General features: G+C 47.0%; 1 protein-coding gene across 2 annotated transcripts in view; it reads right to left on the bottom strand.

Moving 5' to 3' along the window:
• Rgs9 (regulator of G protein signaling 9) overlaps positions 1-23,017 on the bottom strand; it is a 68,978-nt gene that overhangs the window by 26,476 nt on the left and 19,485 nt on the right. Inside the window, exons 4-9 of one of the 2 annotated variants that reach the window (XM_060386499.1) lie at positions 22,456-22,562; positions 22,210-22,261; positions 21,902-21,960; positions 20,022-20,098; positions 16,375-16,456; positions 8,030-8,101 (exon numbers count right to left, since the gene is read on the bottom strand). In XM_060386499.1, coding sequence (XP_060242482.1) covers positions 8,030-8,101; positions 16,375-16,456; positions 20,022-20,098; positions 21,902-21,960; positions 22,210-22,261; positions 22,456-22,562 — 449 coding nt within the window. The remainder of the gene's footprint in view (positions 1-8,029; positions 8,102-16,374; positions 16,457-20,021; positions 20,099-21,901; positions 21,961-22,209; positions 22,262-22,455; positions 22,563-23,017) is intronic. The other variant, XM_021647725.2, reaches the window with a different exon arrangement.

Raw genomic sequence — 23,017 nt, 5'->3', positions numbered from 1 at the left:
GGGCTAGAGTTATCTGAGTGGAGGGTACACAATCGAGACAATACATCTACAAGACTGCCCAGGGATAAGCCTGTAGGACAGCTACTTAACTAATGATTGGCGGGGGGGGGCAGCCCACTGTGGGCAGTGCCAGCCCTGGGATGGGGGTCGTGGAATGCAAGCACTCCCCCATGGCTTCTGCTTCAGTTCCTGCCTCCATATTCCTGCCTTGACTCCCCACAGTGATGGATTGTTTGCCTGGGAGTCATAAGCTGAAACAAACCCTTTCCTCCCCATGTTGCATTTTGTTGTGGTATTGTGTCATAGGAATGGGAACCCTAAGGCCCCATGGAAGGTATGATCTACACACACAATAAAGAAATAGGTAAAAACTGCTGATAATTGGAAGCCACCTCTCACTAAGACATAGAAAGAGGACCTTGAACGTTTTGAACAATTTTGAATCACTCTCAGGCACTCATAACAATTTGACTGACATCACAAATGGAAAAAAATAAATAACAGCCATGTTTCTAAAAACAAAGTGGACAATTAAAAATATAAAAATGAACCCCACAGCAAGTCAGAGTTATAATGTGGGTTGTAATGTGGGGAGATCCCACTGGCTCCCACGCCCTCATGGAAGCTATCAAAGCAAGTTCAGGTTCAAGCTAGGATTCAGCCACAGGGTGCCCTCTCTCTGGACTTCCTGAGTAAACAGAGAAAGAATGGCTCCAAGACAGGCTTCCCATTTAGGCTCTTAGAAGCTACTGGGACATTTGGATCAATCTGCAGCTGAAATCTCCCAGTCTACAATCCACAGAACAGGCTTTCTTGGGTGCCACCTCTCAGCCCCACACAATCCTTTGAGGTTGGGACTGTGGGAACCCAAATCTTGGTTTCCTGAGAGTCGGTTATGTGCGAGGGTCGTTTGGTGCTGACTCTAATCCTAAAAGCTGGACCTCGTAACTCCCGCCTGCCTAATATTGCTGCTGCTGAATTAAGCCAAATTTCATTACGAGTAGCTTCACACGTATGCTTCTCCTTAGACACTGAAAAGGGAGCCACTGGTCCATTGGCTCAGAGGTCTGGAAGCTCCCAAGACCCAATACGGAAAGTACAGAACACAGCTCTCCTCTCTCATTCATGTGGGATATCATTTTGGATCATTTTGGATGGCTTTTCACAGGAGACCTATGGATGGTTACTGTGGCCGTGCAAAGTTGAAGGGAGTGATCTAAGTAGAGCTGAGGTAGGGCTTTCAGTTGTGAGCTGCCACGTCTGACCTTCTCCTTCATAGAGCATCACGTTTCATTTACGTGACTGTATTTTACAACATATATGCCACCATCAGAACACTGGCGCTTCCTTTAGAATCTCACCTGACTCAGGGTAGACCCTTGACAAATACCAAATCGATGATAGTTCTGGTGTGCTTAGGATCTTGGAAAGAGAGACTGTCTGACAGCTTCTTAAAAACTCTAAAAGCACTCAGCAGACAGTCCAGAGCCGCAGCTCTCAACCTTCCTAATGCTAGGACCCTTTAATACAGTTCTTCGTGTTGTAGCGACCCCCAGCCATAAAATTATTTTTGTTGTTGCTTCATAACCATGGCAGGTGATCTCTGTGAAAAGGGCCATTTGACACACTCCTCCAAGGGGTCACAACCTACAGGTCGAGAGTCACTGATGTAGTGCAATCACAGCTGATCTTGCTCCCTTTTTCTCTCAGCATAGGGCTTTGTTTTAGAAGACATGCAGTTTGGAAAGAAAGGGGCCCTGGGACCAGAGTAGAACTTCATTCAAAATAATCAGATGCTCCTGTTACGGGCTTGTTGGGATAATTATGTGAATAGTGGCTAATGATCTAGAATCTCTGCTGAAACAGGAGCTGGACTCTTACACAGCATTTCCCCCTTAGCAAACGCAAAGCAACGTATGCTTCTTTGTACTATTAAAAAGCTTAAAGGAGAACAATTTCACAACTGATTCCATGCTGAGAAGACCACAGATCTGGATGGCTGTTGGTGGTAATGCCTGCCACAGGAGCTCCTGGCCAATCACTGGCTCAACCAAAACTCAAATCCACCTCTGCAATACGCAAGGCCTAGGAGTGAGCCATGAAAAGCAGAAAACCATTGTGTCTATTGCTTCTCTCCACTTTCCCTGCTCTTTGCCACAGCCCTTTCTTTGCCTTGAGCTAGGAATGCTGCAGAACAGAATGGCTGTCCAGCATTTTACTTGTAATGAAAGCCAAGAGAACAAAGGCCTCGACCACGAGATGAGATAGGAACACAGAGAACACAATACCCTAACCATGCAAAGGCCAACCCACAGCAAGTGCTGTATCTTAGGCGCCCTCTCTCAGAGGACCTAGGGCCTACATGAAACATCCCACCTTCTATTGCCCCATAGCCAGCCTTGGGGCTCAGGGTCCTCAGGGCACCACAAAGAAGAAAGGAGCAGCACCGTGGCTGTCCTGTGGTTCTCTGGGCCCCACAGGGAGCTGCTGTTGGAAGCGACAGCCGCACACACACGCTTCATTTCTACCTCTGGTAACTCCCTGTGGGGCCACCGTCTTCATCTTCAGAATTTTCGTTCTTTTTACACTTCATTCACTTGCTTTGCCTTTACTTTCACCATCTTTTCAGAACTCTGCCTCTGGGATGGCTTTTTGTCTTTCTTCTGGTTCCCAGAATTACCAGTCAATTTCTGGGGCCCAGCCTTCAGTGCACTCCCTAACGCGGGGGTGGGGACTGCATAGTCCAAACAATGCAAACTGTAAGCAGTTCTGATCTCAGATATTTTTTTTTTTCAGATCTTTGGAAATCTACCCAGACATGATAGAGACAGCTAGAGGATGGAACCAAAGTAGAACCAGAAAATCAACTGATAGACTTCATTTATACCTTCTACATGTAACCTGAGCATAATTTTATAGACCACTTTCAGTAGTTCAGTGCATAAAACAAACTTTGTATGTTTTGAGATGGGGTCCTAGGATACATCCCTGGCTGACCTGGAACTTAGACCAGGCTGGCTTCAAACGCACAGGTAAAGACATGCACCACCACGGCCAACCCAAACAAAGTCTCCCGGTGTAAGCTCTCCACTTGTGGCATCACGTTGGTGCTCTAAGTTTCCAGACTTAGACCCAAGCATCCTCATTCCTCTCTTGGCCTGTCCAGGTGCATCTCAGCTCTTCATTCTAGCTGCACGCATACCTGTCCATGGGAGTGGACACCTCAGGAGTGACACGCATGTATCCTGTGTGCAGAGCGAGACATATGGGTGATGAAATGTGTACAAGAATGAGGCGGTGCAGGGAAAGGGTTCCAGACTTTTCTAAAGGGTGGGGGCGATCTGACATGTGAAATGGGGGTAGCTCGGGGAAGTGCATAGGCTCTCGGTCCAGACAAAAGTTGAAATCTTGGTTTTGTACATTACTGGGTAGATGATCTTGGACAGATTTTTGGCATCTGAAAGTCTTTGGTTTCTCATTTATAAAAGGAAAGTGGGGGGCGTTAAGCAGGGTAACATGCATGAGCATATTGCAGAGATTCAATGTTTAATGCCATCAGTTAGGGCTAACATACTGTTGCTGAAATATGACCCATGTGGGGTGCGGTGGCAGTTCTCATTACAAGACACAATACTGTTCCAGGCAATCGTCAGGACACAGCTACACTGAAAGACATTGTCACTGTCTTTCCGAAATTCAAATTTAACCAGGAAGCATGTGGGGCTTTGTTTTGTCTGTTTAACTTGTGCTTGTAAACCCACTATCAATATTATTACCACTTAGCCAAAAGGTCATGAAAAACATCATGCTAATGTTATTAAAAATACACACGCCCACACGCTCTATGCAGTTCAGAGAAAACCACCTGGAGACAGACTAGGACGAAGAAATTTTTTTTTTAACCCTGGAAATCACATGGGTAAGCTACTCTTCTCTTGGACACGGGCTCTCCTGGCACGAAGCCTTTACGCTCCCACTTAGAGGAATATCCTTCCCCACGCTAAGAATATTCCACCTGAAGACTCTGACAGTTCTCCATTCCTGATACTCTAACAACCTGTTTTTTCTTCTTGTGAGCATTTCCCGAATGGAGTCAGATTAGTTACACATCTCATGGCCTTCAGAGGCTGGGGATGATTGTCAGGGGGAGGCTAGAGAGGTTAGCGCTATGCCTGAGGAGCAATGGAGTCCTGCCGGACAGAAGAGAGAGCCAGAAAACAGAGCAGCAGAGAGCTGGCAATGAGGCAGTCTGGTAGGAGTTTGAGGACAGGAGGAAAGTGGAACACTAGCTGAAAAGACAGGGAGGACCCAGGCCAGGCGCCGAGAGCAGGGGTCGGGTGGAGGTGGAGTGGTCAGAAGTTGCAAACAGATAAATCTAGAAAGTGAAGTTGTTAGTGCAAAGTGCACAGAAAAAGAGAGAGCGGGCAGCTGTCGGGGGATCCAGGATCTGAGGCCGAGATTAACTGAGCAGACATTTATCTGCCTGGTATTTCCTGAACAGGGAGGGGTCCAGTGCAAAATAAAAATGCCAAGATAAAGAAAGTAAAGAACTTGAGAGAGAGAGAGAGAGAGAGAGAGAGAGAGAGGCAGAGAGAACATATGTGTGAAGGCCAAAAGTCAACTTGGGGTGTCGTCACTCAAGTGCCATCCACCTTGATTTTTTTAAGGACAGGGTCCCTTATAGGCTGGCTGTCCAGTGAGACTCGGGGACCCTCCTGTCTCTGCCTCCCTAGCGCTGAGATGACAAGCACCCACCCCGGATGCTTACATAACCAAGCTATCTCTCCAACCCTCAGAGTAAAGAACTATAAGACAGCAACAGAACATTAGATCCGCCAACGGCATTCTAAGAGTGAGAACTTCAGTGCTGGCATCAGGCCCTCTACCTATAGGTGATCCTGGATGCAGTACTTGGCTGGGTGATGGAAGCAGCTGGGTGCAGTACTTGGGCTGGGTGACGAGAGGAGAGGTGCTGACCTAAATTCTGAACCACAATCCTAACTGAGCTGCTTTGGGCAAAGAGCTAGATTTCTCTGTTTTGGTTTTGCAACATGAGAAATAAAACTGATTATTATCTCCAGACCTCAATAAAGCTTCTACAAACCACATGGTGGGCATTGGCGTCCATCAGGCAGGACTTGGGAAACTGGGTTCCCATCCCAGTTTCACTATGTTCAAGCTGTGTGTCTTTGCATGAGTTTCCCCTCCCTGTGGACCAGCTTCATCCACTAACAGGGATGGCCTTGTTATTCTGTGCCTCCTTCATGCATGTGAGTCTCCAGGCTGGGACTAGGTAAGATGCATTTCAGCCCCATGCATGACAGAGGGCGCCATCAGTGCACATGAAGGCTGCGCTATCCTCTGCCAGCCACCATCACATGGAGAACCACAGGAAGAAAGCCGTCCCTGCTGGTGGGAGCACACGGGTTCTGCTCAGTGAAGACTGGGTTGGGATCTTAGCAACTCATGGCATCTAATACCCGGGAGTCACATTTCTGCCTTATTTTCAAAGACTAGCATGCATACCCATGTGACCAATGCAGTTCCCAAAACAGAGGCAGGGGAGCTGAAATGGAGTGACTTTCCTCTTGCTCCTCCTCCACCTTCTCCCAGTATAGAAGCATGAGAAGGAAGAAGGACAGAGGGGCCTAAATTCAGTACCCTAAATGGGATCAGATGTCTATAAAGATATGAAAGCACAATAGGGCATTATTTGATGGAGGAAGATGAGTAAGAGATGGTCAAAGGGGGATGGGAGGGTAGTAGGGGAGGTGATGAATAAGAACAGAGAATAATGTATGTATATACTATATATATATACATGAAAGTGTCTTAATGAAACCCATCACTTCATTTGCTTACTTTAAACCTTAACTGAAACTAAACAGAACAATAACATAGACATAAGTAAAAGATGAGACCCCCCATAAACCCATCCCCTTCACAATATGACATGTTATGATGCTAACAATGAGAGCTATCCTTAGAGGGTCTCACATGTTGTGTATTGTCCTGGACATTTCTAAAAAAAATGACCCTGATTAATCTCTTACAGAACTAATGTTAGGCACATCTTATAGGTTAGTAAACTCAAGTTCCGAAAGGCTTGGTAGCCAACCAAGATGATAGAGCTGGGTTCCTTCCTAGGCCCAAGAGCACGCTCTTCAGCATTAAGTGTTGTCTCTCACCATTGGGTGACAGTGTGGCCCTGCCATGAGCAGCACTAGATGGCAGTGTAACCCCTCCTGGTGTGGAGGAAATGAAGCAGAGGGTCACAGAGTGTAACAGGGCTCTCAAGCAGACCAGCGCCCAGCCTTTATCCAGGGTTCTGCTTGTACAGCTGGATGTTCTTTAGCAAGACACAGCGAGGTGGAAAGACATGCACTTGACTTTCTGTATGCTCTCAAGGTATAGGAACTGAAAATACACTCACACACATACATACATACATCCACACACACTAAGCCTGGCTCCTGGCTGAGACCAAATCCTCCCAGGTCTGGGCAGCCTTACTAACCAATGGCCGTCGTCTGATGAAGCTTGTTTTCGGGGACACCTGCCAACCTAACAGTCCCTATTCTCATGCTCAGTGGGCGTTTGCCTCTGCTTAGGGCAAACAGGGGCCAAGAATTCCCCTGTTCTCAGTAATGACCCTCTTCTCCGCTGTGGATTCTCCAGACTGAGACAACTATCAAACCTTTGCCTTCTCAAGACCTCACAGAGGAGTCTCCGAGCTCTCTGTAACCCTCTCCTGTCAGAGCAGGAAAAGGGGCAATAGGGTCACCTGTTGCCATGACACCCAGCCCCAGCCCCAACTCCTCCCTGCACAGGGGATGTGGTGGGCACTGTGAAGCTGGAGAGAGGAGGGTGGCTTGGCACGCTGTTTCTTCTTACTGCTCCACAGTGGCCAGCACTCGAGCACACACACGAGAAAGAGAGCTGGTGAGAGAGAAAGGGAGAGGTGAGTGTGCGGCAAAGACGGCACAGCCCATGCAGAACCCACCACCCCTTAGCCTGGGCTCCGCCTCACATCCGCTCAGAGCATGGCAGCAGCTGCCACACCAGGCTTCTTGAAAGCCAGAAGGCAGAGCTCTTTCCGTCCTGGTGGCATAAAGATGTGCCCTCGGCGAGAGGGCCTACTGGCCACCCTCCTCAGAAGTCATCCAACCACAGCTCCATGGCTACTCTCCCAGACTGACCACGTGAAGGCCGTGTTCTCGCCTTCCCATGCCCCATGCACATACACACACTGAGCCTCAGTCAGTCCCCACATCCCACCCATGTCAGAGACAATGACGCGCTCGCTGCCTCTTCTCCCCCTCCTCCACAGGAGAGGTTTCCAGAGCAGTACATTATCCATTAAAAAAAAAAAACAACTCCCACCCGAGTTCTGTATTTTACTCGATGAATCTGTCTCCATAGCAACTAAGCCTAAAAGACCTTGGCACTGATCTGCTATCTGACAAGAAAACGTGGAAGAGGCTGCTGGGAGAATGGCAGCTGGAAGCTGGCTGATGTGCCCTAACTGTATCCAAGGAAGGGTCATTTTGGACAAGAGTCCCTAATGATGCCCCTGGTGATGCTCTCTGGAGGCTCTCAGTCCCTCTCCACACACCACAGTGCTACTGTACTAGCCAAATCCTGCTCCTTTCTCTCCCCCTCTGCTCGGCCGTCTTCCTCCTAGTCAGACACACCCTTCCAGGTGCCCACTCATGCCTTGAGGACAAGCTGTAACAATGGTACACTGGGTTGGAAATCTCATTAGATTTTTTAAAGCGTGAAATGCCTCAGACATCATACGGCCTGCCCTAGAGCCTTCATTTGTTTGCTGTGAACACTCTCTACCCAGGACCCTTGCCATGGCCTCCTCTTCCTCCGACTCCAACACCACACAGCCATGTATCGGACCCTGATAGCAGCAGCAGTCTCCAAGAAGATATAACATTCCTCACAGACACAGATACACATGTGAATACCTTCCCAACCTCAGAACCTACCCCAGACCCTGTCCAGAACGCAGCAGACATACCTGGTTTACCTTAACTTCGTTTGGATTGGTCACGCGGTCCAGGCCGTAGTCTAGCACATTGTTCATTCCAGGCTGAATGGAAGAACACAATAGAAGGGTCACCACAGGAAGTCTCCAGTTTCTGCTCAACTTTAGATCCTGCCCAGGCTGCCAACCGAGAGATGAAGCCGAGAAGGGCTTGTGGTCTAGCCCACAAAGAAATGTGAGGGTGTGTAAACCCCCAAATGAGTTAGAAAGTTTTCTGTGGGCTATTCTGTCTATTACTATAGATCCTCAGCACTCAGCATAGTGGGAGATAAGAAGGCAGGGCCGGTGGGCTGGAGGGAGGGAGAGCAGATGAAAGCTTCTTTTTTACCAAAGGATAATGGGATGGCTAGACAGATGGGGGAAGGCAGGTGGTATACATTGTAGACGGATGGATGGATGGATGGATGGATGGATGGATGGATGGATGGATGAGTGGGTGGGTGGATGGGTGGGTGGGTGGATGGGTGGGTGGGTGGATGGGTGGATGGATGGGTGGGTAGATGGATGGATGATAGATAGGATAGACTGTGGATGGATAAATAGCACTGAGGCTCAATAAGACTTCACCGCAATTGATCCCTAGGACTATGATTCCCTCTATGGGTCTCCGTCACCAACCCCTGCAGTCGCTTCCAGGGCTGGGTTAGAAGAAGGAAGTGAGTAGTGCTTTGGGTCATGCACTATCAATTTCCAGCCCCGATTTTGCCATTTCCCAGATGTGCCAGCCACCCAAGAAGCAGAGATAACACCTCCTACATGACAGGTACTTCTAGGATTTAGCAAGATGGAGCGTGACACTGTCAGTAGAGAGTAGCTATCCATGAAGGGCCTGGACTCCTTTATGGTTGAGCACACAAAGGTGTAACCAAACCTGCTAAAGCAATCTCTGTCGGTTCCCATTTCCTCCAGTTAACCCCACCCTGCACCCAATCTCACTTGGCCTCTCTCATCTCCTTGAGGCCAGCAGCTGAGGTTTTTCACTTCCTTCTGTACAGGCAATGAGGCTGTACTAATGAGGCTGAGTTCACAGCAGCATCTGTGGCTCTCTCCCCATCAGATCCAGTCCCATCGGCAGCACTGAAAGTGTTTTGAGTTCAGAAGTTGGACTGCTAGATTAAAATCTAGGACATCTGGTTAAGTTCAGAGCAACACAAATAATTTATGTCCCAAACCATTTTGGAGGAGTTGGGATATAAACTGCTTGGTTGGTGGTTCTTCTGTTGTTGTTGTTGTTTTGTTGTTTTTTGTTTTTGTTCTTACAGGGTAAGAAATGGAGTCTTTTTGTACTAGGCTTGCCTTGAACTCCACAGTGTAGCCCAAATCCATCTAGAATTCACAATTCTCCTGCCTCAGCCTGAGATTACAGGCTCCTGTCACCATGCCTAGCTCCAATGGCTTCACACTTACTGTATATTTATACTAAAAACATAAAATAGATTTTGATAGCCAATAAATTCTGACATAAACCATTTTAATGCAGGGTAATTGTTGCTGAGGCCAGGAAGCGGCTGAGTGGGTGAAAGTGCTTTGTCACACAAGCCTGACAAGCTGAGTTCTGTCCCTAGAACACATGTGAAAAGCCAGACAGGTGTGGTGCACATCTGGAATCACGGCACCTTGTCCAGTGAGATGGGTGGCAGGCACGAGAGAACTGGCCAGAAGCTCAGAGGCCAGCAAGCCTAGAGTAGTCAACATGGCTACAGAAATGAGAGACGCTGGGTGGAAACAAGGCAGGAGGAAACTAGCTCCCGGTGTTTCCTCTAATCTCTATGCCTCCGATGAGGTGCGCACGTGTGTGTACATGTGTGTCTGCACTCACACACTCGAACCTAATTGATTAATTAATTAATTAAAAACTAGATGCCCTGTATTTCGCTTGCTAAATATGGCATCCTAGCTCAGCAGGCTGCCACAGAGGCAAATACTGGGCCTACAGACTATGAAAGGAAGGGATGAAAAGCAAAGTAGAAAGTGGATGAGAGGAGAATGAGGAAACAGTGCTCCCATCCTCACATTCTGACCCGTGGGCCTTGCTCAGTACCACCAATGCGCTGGACACTGCCCTAAATCTTGAGGCTAGTGAATGTGACATGAGACTCCCGCTTTGGGAGCGCCCCCCCCCCCCCCGAAGATATAGGGAGTCATTTCTGGTCTTGGAGAGGGGGAAAATTTCTTAGTAGTCACAACAAGATGAGTGACAATTATGATAAACGTCACGAGGAGACAGAAGCCCCAGACAGCCCTCAAGGTGGCCTAACCTCATACAAAGGAAAACAGACGGATGTGGTAACCAGACTAACGATGTCGCCTGAAATGGCCTTTGGGGATTTCCCCCTACGTCTGCTACAGAGCAACTCCCAGCAGCACATCTGAAGATGAATCTCACACACACGCAAACTTTCACACTGTGTTGTCTAACACACCTACACACCCTCAACTTACGCATTCCTACCTACACACACACATACACTCACAGGCTCCCACGCATTTGCATGTACCCATACATGCTTCACACTCAGAGCCCACCCCGACAGTGACCCCCCAGCCACCGCCCAGCTCCTTTTCACAGGCACTAGTTGCCTCAGCAGCTCCATGGGGTCATCTGCTCCAAGCCTGAGTTGGCTGTTTAGCTGCCCCTTTGACCTGGCCCCATGGACTACAGAAATTAGGTGGCCTGGGGAGCAATAGTACTATGCGCATAGTTGAAGCCAATTCCAAGGCCACCTCTTCTGCCCAGACTCTGCCACCTCTGAGCTTTATTGTTCTGCCATGCTCTCCAGTTCTAGCCCATCACCACCACCCCCTGCAGATTTCCTCACCAGCTCTAGGAGATGGCCAGACACCTTTTCCTGGCTGTGCCTTCACCTTGGCCTCTCTGTGGGTGGCAGTCCCTTAAGTCCCCGTTGAGGAAGCTGTAGTCCAAACCACTGTCCTGTCCAAACTTTCCCAGATGTTTACAAGTAAGAGAGACTCCCAGGTTTGTTCATTCGTTCGTCCATCCATCCATCCATCCATCCATCCATCCATCTATCAGGCAGTTAGTATAGTCTTTATCCAGAGCTACTGGTCCACAAGTGAATACTTAATTGAAGATGACCCAGAGCTGGCTGTCAATGCACACTAAATAAAGGCAACTAATTGAGCTGCTGCCAGAAGATGCCTACCAACCTGGTGTCTTCACACTGAAAGCCTGTCAGGGATGTGTGGGCTATGAGCCTCTCTCCTTCGATTGGAGAGGCTGTGAACACCAGGGTGGGACCTGTCAATCACATCCCTCAGGCATAAACAAAAGAGGCAGTTTGCTAAATGCCTGGTAATCTTACGGTGACACCCACAGAAATCACCGTTCCAGGGTGGCACCAGCCTTCTACCAGTCCCTGAGTAGACTCGCTTCCCTAAAACATCAGACCCTTTCGCTCCATGGGTCAGAGCCGATAAACAAAGGACCACACTGTTTTATAGGCAGAGTAAAAAAAGAGGAAATGAAGAGACAGTTTTAGGTGGGAGAGTTAAAGCCCGTTCCAAGCACAGCTTGGTTTGAGCGTCACTTCCACGGGGAGGTGTCTCTGGCACCAGGTCTGATGCAAGATTTCTTTCTTCTATGAGCTTGCATGGCATTCTGTATGTTATTTATTCATTTGCATAATAGTTTTAGTCATTATTTTCTCCACTGTCTTATAGTAAGTTCCTTGAGATCATGAAGTATGCCTATCCTGGCTCCTAAGTCAAATATTCCCATTGCCTTGAGAGCAGCTAACATAAAACAAACATCTGAAAGTTATATTGCTGTTCTTTTCTTAATTACCACCAGCATATACCAAGGGTTGCCTACTGTTTTACAATACACTAAACTTCAGGCTATTTTCTATTGAAGGATCGACCGTATCGTTTTAATAGCTTCCCAATGTCCCATCACGTTCTATATCCCTTAAATTATTCTCAACTGTGGGGCATTTAGCACAACCTCAGCAGGAAGTGGAGAGCAGCTATCTTCTTTGCTGTGTTTATGTACGTGGCTGTAATGAAGACTGTTTAGCTTAATGTTCATTCACATGACCACTTGGCTTAGGATGCAAGGCCAGAAAAACTCCCTCTCCCCAGAAAGCCAGGCCTGACTGACGACCGCACCCTCAGAAGCCACGGGTGGTGCCCGGGTAGCTCAGTGAAGCTACACAAAACCCCTAAAAGTTTGGTTCAAAAGATCATGTCATGATTTTTTTTCATGAGCTCTTGTTTTATAAGTGATGCTATGTTTATAATTTTTAATAAAGATAATACTATCTTAGGAAGAAAAAAAAAAGGAATCATGCCTCAGGCCGGGGATGTAGCTCAGTTGGTAGAGTACTTCCCTGGCACATGAAGCCCTGGGTTCCATCCCAAGCAACACATACATTGGGTAAGGAAATAACGGCAGGAGGATCAGGAGTCATCCTTAACTCCATTAAAAAAAAATCCTCCTGGTCTCTGAAAGACTCTACCTAGCAGTGTATCAAAGCAGATGCTAAGACTCATAACCAAAACTTGAGCAGAGTTCAGGGAATCATATGAAAGAAAGGAGAGTTAGTAAGACCTGGAGAGGACAGGAGCTCCATAAGGACCAAATATACCTGGGCACAGGCGTCTTTCTTGAGACTGATTCTCCAACCAGGGACCATGCATGGTTATAACCTAGAACCCCTGCTCAGATGTAGCCCATGGCAGCTCAGCATCCAAGTGGGTTTCCTAGTAAGGGGAACAGGGACTGTCTCTGACATGAACTCAGTGGCAGGATCTTTTATCTCCCCCTCCCCAGGGAGGAGCAGCCTTGCCAGGCCACAGAGGAGGACATTGCAGCCAGTCCTGATGAGACCTGATAAGCTAGGGTCAGATGGAAGGGGAGGAGGGCCTCCCCTATCAGTGGACTTAGAGATGGGGCAGGGAGGAGATGAGGAAGGGAGGAAGGGATTGGGAGGGAATGAGGGAGGGGGCTACAGCTGGGGTACAAAGTAAATAACCTATAATTAACATAAAAATTATTTTAAAATTCTCCTTTTTCATTTATACTGGTTATATTTTGATCCATTAGGGTCAAACTCACTGACCGACCAACTACTATACCCATGTCTGACCCCACCCTCCACTGGTGAAGATTTTCTAGCCACAGCCTCAGACAGATGTCCCTTCTTCACAGATACATACAGAACAGACTCAATGGCGTCTAGCTGCCATCATGTACCAACACGCCCTTCCCGGAAGTCAAGGCCCAGTAAGGATTTCCTGGATGGAGAAAGAGATAAAGGCGGGGCTGGGGAGACGCCTCAGTGATTAAAGCTCTTGCTGCACACCCCGAGGTCTAGAGTTCAGTTCTCTAGAACTTCGTAAATGACAGGCGGGTGTCGTCGGCAGCCTGTAATTCTAGCCTTGGACGTCAGGGAGGCGATCACCTGAGAAAGCTGGAGAACTGAGACACATCAGTGAGCTCTGGACTCGACTCTGAGATGGAGAAGCGACAGAGGATGTTTCTAGACATCAACCTCAGGCCTCTACATGCATACACACATGTGCCCCCCAAAACAGCAAACACACACACACACACACACACACACACACACACACACACGTATGAGCACACAAGGAATTGAAAGAAAAAGAAAAAAACAGACAAATGAGCAAGTGAACAGATCATCTGGTAACTGCAGCCACGTCACACTCTCCTCTAACAGGTGGCCTCAGTGGGTCTACAGAGCTCCTGCTCCACATCCACACAGCCAAATGCTCGGCTTGCTACGGCTGGCTCTTTTCCCACTGTGCTGGGGTTTGTTTGGGTCTCCTGGAGACAGTCTGGCAGTCTGTGGGCTCCATGGCTCCCTAAGCAATCAGACAGATTGCTCTATTCCAGGCAGAGATGTTCCCCGGATAGCACACCATCTTCCCTGTGCTGGCCAGCGAGAGGTGAAGAGTATTCCCGGAGAGGTGGGGCAGAAGTCTGCCCTCCTCCCAGATGTGATCCTCCTTCATTCCTAATGCTACCTGGGTTTCAGCTGAGCAGGCCAACAGTGAGGGAGGGCGGACAAGTGGAGCAGTTTTGTGTCCGTGGCATTTCAAGACCGCATCAAGCATATCAAAGCTTCACTCTAAACTAGGGCGCCCTGCCCCCAGCACTACCAAGGTAGCCAGGCTTGTTTGAGCATAAATGTTTACGTTATGGAGCCCCGGTGACTTGGAAGGTTACAAACAAACTAAAACACATGAGGACACCAAGTGCCACATAATATCATGGGAGGCAAAGGGGACATGGGGACTAAGAGAGAGGGCTGCATAGTTAACTGTGTGGGTCCAGATCCTCTGGCACAAGTGAGGTGTGCATCTGGGCAATGAACAACATCCCAAAGCCTCTGTGTGTTTATCAGGAAAAGGAAATAACACTGCTCCACACGGGACGGCAAAGAGCAAATAAAGTAAAGAAAGCAGACCGCTCAGTAAGATGTGAGTTTGCAACTCAGATCTGGTGTGTCGATAACAACAGTGGTGACAGCCAGGGTGGTGGTAATGATAGTGATGGTGATGGTGGCGGCAGCAATGACGGTAGTGGTGGGATGGTGATGGCGAAGCTGGTGACAGTGGTGGGGATGGTGGTGGTAATGGTAATAGTAAAATGTGAAGGAGGTGATGGAGGTGAGATGTCATCGTGTTGACAGAGATGGGAGGAGACAAGGAAAGCGGCCCTGCAGATTCCACATGCTCTGTACATCATTTACCCAGCTGTGAAGAGCCACTCAATCATGTCCTCCAATGGACGCCAGAAAGACTAAGGGGAATCTGGGTGGTCTGTTGTTACTCATTTCTTTCCTCTGGACCTTCTGGATAAGAGAACCAAGGCAGGGGACGGGAGAGTCTGATGCAGCCCATTGAGAACCCTCACTGGACTTTGCAAGGACTGTAGCCACGGTGGCAGTTTCGGTGCCATGGGGCACATGGCCATCTCAGAAAGTAAGTGTGAACCTACCATTTCCCCTCATCAACAAGCCGGGTCTAGAACACCCAAGCAATGTGACGTTCACAAAACAAGCTCCCCCTAGCACTCCCTCTGAAGCAGGGCCACTGGAGCTCCAGAACTCTGGGCTCCATCATCCACAACCAACCCCAAGGAACCTGTGTCAGGTACCTCAAAGTTGTTTTTTCCTAAGAGGACCCCTGAAGCAAAGATAAACCAAATAAGCTATTTGGGAAGGAAGCCCAGAACCTTCAGCAACATAGCATCCAAACCATATACCATAGTGGCGACACCTTAAGAAAAATCTGTTGGAAATACACAGAGAAGATGGGCAGGCCAGCCAGATTCAGATGGGAGGGCGGTCAGGCTTTAGCACCATTCCTGACTCAGGTCACTTCCTGTTCTGAGCATTCCTAGTAATTATAGGATGCAAGGTCAATAAAAGAGGAGGAGAAAGAACATGTGTTTTGAGTGTTTCCCTTTCTGGAATCTCTGGCACCTCTCACACTTTCTGTAGCCCAGAGGGAAACCGAGGTGGCAGAGACAACTCTAGTGAGATGCTGGGAAATGATACTGCCATTTCCTAACTGAGCTGGGGCAGGTTTTATTCATTTTGGACAGCGCATCTCCTAGAGCCAAATTAGAGATTTTAGAAGTCCTGAAGCTGGGCTGGAGAGATGGCTCAGTGGTTAACAGCACTGAATGCTCTTGCAGAGGATCCAGGTTCGGTCCCCAGCACCACTGGTGAGGTAGAAATATCTGTAACTCCAATACCAGAGGATCTGAAATCCTTTTCTGACCTCCATGGGCACCAGGCATGTACCTGGTACATACACATGCATGAAGGCAGAACATTCATAAAATAAAAGGGAGTCTCAAAGTCAAAAAAGCAAGGTGCTCCAAGCAATGAGAAGCTTGCAAACGTGCTTAGTCCTTCTGTCTTGCTCCCATTCCGGCTGCTGACCTGGCCCAGGGAGGGAAAGGCAAAGCTGGAGGCCATCTCTGGCTCTGCAGACTGTCTCCCTCACTTGTTTTACTTTTCTCATTAGAGGCCAGTGTTCTTCTTCCTTCCTTTTCCCAAGGAAGAAACCACCACAAGAACAAAAAGCTCAAACCCTCAGGAAAAAATGAGTCCATTCTGGCTGCTCAGTACTTAACACTGACAGACAGGCTATAAGGACCTCACCAAGACACAGCACAGGCCTCTTCGTCCAGGGAGCCACACCGCACAGACCCTCCGGCTAATCAATTCTAACCCTAGAGGGTGGGAAGCCAGAAGCAGCTGTGCTAAAGCAAGTACAGGAGAGTGAGGAGGTTCAAAAGAGGCAGGGAAAGGCATACTCACGGGGCTTCGGTGCACCAGCCAATAAGCCTTCTCCTGGCAATCCAGCGCGTACCTATCTGCTTTGTTCCTTTCCTTTCCAGTCCTAAAAAAAAAAAAATGCTTTGTTCAGGGCCAGCAATGCTTCACATCTTTTGGTCTAAGATAGCCTCCATTCTCGGTGACCTGGACCTGGACCACTTTCTTCATCAGCTCAAACAATTCACAAGTTCCGGGATGATGACGAAACAACAAAGCTCTGCTAACATCAGGCTTTGGACAAATGAGTCATCCCTTGACCCTCAGAAGTTCTCCAGGGAACCTCCCAACCTCACAACTTGGTGAGGTCCCTTGTCTTGGTGGGGCCCTTCCGGCTTGTTTGTCACTGTTAAGTACTGAAAACTGGAGCAAAGAGGAGTTGAAGGCTAGACTCTCTCTCAGGGAGCTGAGGGCTTGCTCCACCTCTCCTTCGTGGTACTGGGCTGCAGTGATTTAGACGGTGTCACCGTGACCAGCTCCAGAACCAGATCAGTGTCGCCGGCGCCACCGTGGAGTGAGCGGAGATGACCATGGGGGCCAGCCCTTGACCTCCCTGGCTTCAGACTGGTTTCCCTGCTGTGGCAAATAGTGTGACCAATACCAACAGGTGTCAGTCCCCACCAGAACTATGATGCTGCAGTGACGGTCTCTAGAAGCCCTACTTTTCTCTTTGCCTGTCTGTCCTTCTCTTTCACTCGAGTGTGTTGGTGACAAGCCAGAGCTTCTCCTCAGGCCAGCTGGGGACTGCGAAACGTTATCCTGTTCTGTCTGACCATCTTCCCTTTGCCACCGCAGGAGGAAGTGATGCCAGGCAACCCCCCCTTCCAGAAGGGAAGAAACATTCATTATCACATCAAGGGCACCACTCAGTCTCATTTCCAGGGCTAGCTGTGCTCACATTTATTAACGTCTGTTTTCCCAGGCAACGGGGAACATGAGATGACGCACACACCCTCCTCACGACAGAGCTGGTGGATTTATTTCCCCATTAATGTTCTGTGAATAACATAATAGCATCCAGAGAGCCAGATGGGTGAGCCACGCCATTCCAGGAGAGTGTTTTACCAACCTCCTCTGAAAATTAAATATAAACCCTGTTGCCCCCATTCGCATTAACAACCGAATGAATTTTCCACCAGGTTAACCAGCCTGAGTCCTTGGGAGGGTGGACCACAGGCACCCTGAGGTTTGCATGGTTTCCATAAGGCTAGTCAGTCTTGTAAATAGAGCCAGTCTTTAATGACCCCAGTGGGCCTTTCTGGCTTTGCTCATCAGTAACTCTGTGATTTATATGAGAGCAGGAGAGCTGTGACAGATGCAATCCAAAATAGCCAGTAAATAAGGAATTCATTTAGTTAATTGTATGACTTTTTTTTCACAATTGCATTTGTTTAACCTTCTATTCATTCATGGATTTATTGATCCCCCACTATGTTCCAATTAGTGGGAGCCAAAACAGCCCCAGCCTTTTGAGTAGCTTTTAGTGTAAGCATTCCACGAACACTCAGGAAGTAAGTGCAGACTTGCGTGTTTATACTGTGAGAAAACATCATGGAAACTATATAGCAAAAATAAGGATAATCTCGGAGGTGATTATGAAATGTCTCCATGCCCTTTCCATGGATGGAGGGATCTAATTCCCCTCCCCTTAGAACCAAGTGGGACATTGTTCTGACTTTCACTAATAGGGTGTCAGGCATAGCATGTGTAATTTCTGAGGCTGGACCACAAAAGGAAGATCTGAAACAAGAGGAGGGAAAAGGGAGAAGGAAAGACAGGGGGAAGGGCTAAGCATAAAAATAAAAAATAATAAAAAAAAAAAACACTACTCCATGGGCCAACTTACATGGCCCATGTGTTTTGTGGAGGGATCCTAAATCTGACATCAGAGGTATCCTTTGAGTTAAGGTATGGGGATAAGGGAAAACCGGTGTCTCAGAAGAAAAGAGCCTGTTAGGATTTCCCCATCCCACAGCACCTGGAACAGAAGAGAGGAGAGGAATTTCCCAGAAGTCTGGATACTGGGAGATTTATCTGGGTCTGGTGGAGGAGGAAAGTAGGAGCCACTAAGCTGCAGCATCTGAAAGAGTTATGTAAGGGGCTGGGGTTGCTGGGATTGTCCCACTCAAGAGTGCAGAAGTAGAGGAGGGCGTGGGGGGACTGCAGGGATAGACACAATTCCATCTCTGTTCCTGGGCCTAGCTTAGCGCTGGAACCCACTAGAATTTAAAACAAAAGCAAAAACAAACAAACAAACAAACAAAAACAGTACACTGAATAGAACTGAATCATTCTAGCCCAACTGAGGGGCCTTGTTGGAGCAATTTCAAGCCTCTCCAAGCCTCAGTTTCCCAACTTAAAGAGATGGGTCTAAGCATTTCTGCTACACCAATTTAAAACACGATAGCACCCATGAACACCAAATGAAGCCTTGTAAACAAATACCAATGGTGTGTTAGGAAGTTCCCGTGATGTTGCTCTGTCTCAGATATCAGATAGGAACATCTCAGTGGCTAAAAGAGCAGTGACAGATTTCTTACTAGTGCCCCACGGGAGCATGACAGTTAGCCTTTATGTCAACCTGACTGGAGGTCAATCTAGGAGGCAAATCTCTGGCCATGGCCATGAGGGCGTTCCTAGAAAAGTTCAGCTGAGGTAGGAACATCATCTTGAGTTTGGGATGCCCCATCACATGGGCTGAATGAAAAGGAGAGAGCAAGCTGAGGGCACCAGCATCCATCTCTCCCTGCTTCCTGTGTGTGGGTACAGTGAGACCAGCTGCCTCTCTGCTCCTGCTGCCTTGACTTCCCTGCCATGATGAACTGTAGCCCTTTAAGACCACGAGCCAAAATTAACCCTTCACTCCTGTGTACTGTGTTCTCACTTCAATTCCTAGACTTGTCGTTCTGGATCCTGAAGCAAATGATGGCATGTCAAAGCTGCAGATGACCTAAGGTGTGGCCCATTCTGCACTTCATACTCCATTCCCCCGCCACAGGAGATGCCTGCACAGCTCTTTTTTTTTTTCCTTTTTAATCACATAGATGCTCATTATGAGCTGGTTCTAATCAAAGGAAACAGAGGAATAGGAAGATGTATCAGTTGATAAAGTGCTCGCCTGCCAAGCATGAGGATCTGAGTCTGTTCCTTCAAAACCCACATAAAAATAAATAAACAACTGTTTTTTAAAAGCTAGACTGGTTTCATGTATTTTTAATTCCAGCACTGGAGAGGCAGAGACAAGCAGATCTCTGAAGTTCTCTGGCCAGTCAGCCTGGGTTACTTGGAACTACAAAGTTCCAAGTCAGTGAGAGATTCAGTTTCAAATAATAAGGGGGCTGGCTCTTGAGGATCAACAAGGTAATCTTATAGCCTGAGCACACACAGAGAGAGACACAAACACACACCAAAAAAAACCCCAAAAAAAACAAAAAAACTTTTAAGTTGAGTAAAGCAAAAGGAAACAGAAAGGAGAGAAGAGGAGACAGGAAGGAGACAGGAGAAACAGGAAGGAGACAGGAAGGAGACAGGAAGGAGACAGGAGAAACAGGAAGGAGACAGGAAGGAGAAAGGAGGAGACAGGAAGGAGAAAGGAGGAGATAGGAAGAACACTTGTGACCACTTTCACTCACCGGTACTGTTCCTTGGCTTGCATGATGACAAAATCCCACTTATAATTAATTTTTTTATTCAAGAAATCATAATTTTCCTAGAAAATAAAAAACAAAATGAAGACATTAAGCCTCACAGGATAGGCTACAAACATCAAGTTGGCAAAGGACACTCCTGGGTCCCCATAGCCCAGCATCTTGTACAGTTTCACCATAGCATCATGAAAGAGGCAAGACAGAATTCTCAAATGCCTTTGCAACAGGTCTTGCGTTCCTTGGTTTCATCTGCTTTGTTAAAAATAAATGTATCCCAAACCTGATTGGGAAGAAAGGAGGTGGAGGGTGTAGGTAAAAATATATTCAACAATGGGGCTCAAGAATCTAGAAAGTAAGATAGGCCTGTGGTCCCAACTTCTCAAGACACTGAAACAGGAAGATCATAAGTTCAAGTCTAGCCTTAGTAAGATAGTGTAAAAGTTAAAAAAAAAAAAAAGTTTTAAAAGAACTAAGGGTATAGCTTAAAATATTTGCCTACTAGGATGAAGCAGGGAGGGAATTAGGGGGAGGGAAGAAGGGGAGAGAGAAGGAAGGAAGGAAGAAGGCCATCAAAAAGTGTATGAAACTACCATGATGAAATCTAATAATTTGTACTATTAACATATGCTTATAAATCAAAAAATGGATATGGGTAGCTGTGGACAAGTTTTAAAGAATTAAAACCCATAAAGATTATTGTCTTCTGCCAGATATGTCAACCAGCCTCATGTACTGCATTGGTTTTTGTTGTCAACTTTATACAACCTAGAGCCACTTGGGAAAAGAAAATCTCAATTGAAGAACTGCCTTGATTAAATTGGCTGTGGTGCATATCTGTGGACATTGTCTGGTGGGACTGTGAATTGATATAGGAATCGCAGCCCACTCTGGGCGGCACCATTCCCATGCAGATGGTCCTGAACTACATAACAAAGTTAGCTGAACATAAGCCAGCGAAAAAGCTGGTAAACAGCATTGTTCCGCCACAGTTTCTACTCCAGTTTCTGCCTCGACTTCCCTCAGTAAAGGACTGTGACCTGGAAGTATAAGCTGAAATAAACTTTCTTCCCAGAGTGGTTTGTTTGTTTGCTTGTTTGTTTGTTTGTTTTTGTCATGATATTTATCACAGCAATAGAATGAAACCAAACTACCTTCTGAAGTTTCTGACATGTTCTTTGGGAAATCTGATTCATTAAGCCAAAACTAAGTCTTTCTATTGTTTTCACACTATAAATTTAAGTTCACACATAATATACATGTGTGTTACCATGTATATTAAGTTATCTCAGTTGGATGCAACAAAAGGAACAGAATAGTTACAGTATCCCAAGTAACCACCGAAGCAGGGGCTTAAGTTACAGCAGAAGAAAACTGAAGCTATACATATAAAAGAATATGTTTCAGTAAGCTGTAAACAAATCAGTGGATGGGTGGGTGGATGGATGGATACATGCACGCATGGACAGATGATGGATAGATGTGGACAGACAAATGATGGATGTATTGGCTAATAGATAGGTGGATATACATGGATAAATAGGTGGATGGATAGATAGATGGATGCATGCATGGATGGATGGACAGATTATAGATGGATATGGATGGACAGATGATGGATAGATTGGTGAGTAGGTGCATGTAGGTGAGGAGATAGGTGGATGGATGGAAAATGGAAGATGATGGATGGATGAATGAAGAGATGGATGGATAATGGTGGATGATGGAAGGATGGAGGATAAATGGAGGACAGATGGGTAAGTAAATGAATGATGGATAGATGGATATAGCAATGTAGAAAAGAGAATAAATATTTCATGACTACATTCTACTCCATTATAAAACTCTACTTGGATATATCTCTGTACCTTTTCATATTCTTCTAAAATACCTTTCTTCTTGATATTTCGCTTAGCTAGATAGATGGCTGGAAAAGAAAACAACAGCATCTTCCATCACTGTCATATTCCAAAACCCTTGGGTAGTCAGAAATGCTGTTCAGCCAACTAAGTTCCTTCACCCTCCCCCAAACCCTGCCTCCAGGGATACTTCCAATACAGATGTGAGCTGACATAAAGGTCATGATGACAGCTAGACAAATGTCACCCAAATGCAGCATGCAAATAAGCAGTATGATAGGCAAGAGAAGGGGCACACAAGAAAGTGAATTATTTACCATAGTCTGTGTCTTCAGCTGGCCACTGTTGAGTGGGCCAGAAATATGGTGTCTATAAAAGAAAGCAGGAAAACCATGGTTACCTACAGGGCTGGGACCTCATAGATTCTCCAGCCTGGGATGATAACACTACTTTCACCCTTGGTACCGTTTCTAAATTCCTGATCTTTGAGTATATAAGGCCAACTGGCTAGCTTTCCAGGTAAGCTCTACCCCTTGTTACCTAAGGTCAAGGTTGATGCTCACCTGAAATCGGTAGAGACTGCTATCAGGCTTGAGGATGAGATTCTTGGGGTCTTGCAAAGGATAGATGTAGCCATACTTGACAATAAAGTTGCCCAAGTTCTGTGCCTCTGGGGAGAAGGAGTTTCCAGATAAAATTTAAAGTGAGGCCAAAGCCAGAACTTCATGGCTCAACCCCTGACCCCCAAACTCCAAGAAAGCACCCCATCCTTACAGCATAAGACCTGAGGACTGAGACAGAGATTCTTTTTCTTAAAGATTTGTTTGATTTTCTTTACTGTGCCTGTGTATGCATGTGCATATAGTGTTTGAGTTTGTGTGCATGAGCATGTAGATGTGTATAAGCCAGGGGTCAATGTCAGGTCTCTTTCTCTACTACTCTCCATGTTGTTTTTGAGACAGTGTCTCTCACTGAATATGGAGCTTGCCGGTTCAGCTAGAGTGGCTGGCCAGGGAAGCCACAAGATCTCTCCTATCTCACCTCCAACTTGCAGTGCTGGGTTTACAGACTAGTGCAGGCTTTTGCACGAGTGCTAGGGGTTTGGATTCATGTCCTCACATTTAT

The sequence above is a fragment of the Meriones unguiculatus genome, chromosome 7 (genome assembly GCF_030254825.1).
Source record: "Meriones unguiculatus strain TT.TT164.6M chromosome 7, Bangor_MerUng_6.1, whole genome shotgun sequence".
Taxonomy (NCBI): Eukaryota; Metazoa; Chordata; class Mammalia; order Rodentia; family Muridae; genus Meriones; species Meriones unguiculatus.
Note: the sequence above shows the minus strand (reverse complement) of the source record. Positions and strands in the feature narration are given on the sequence as shown.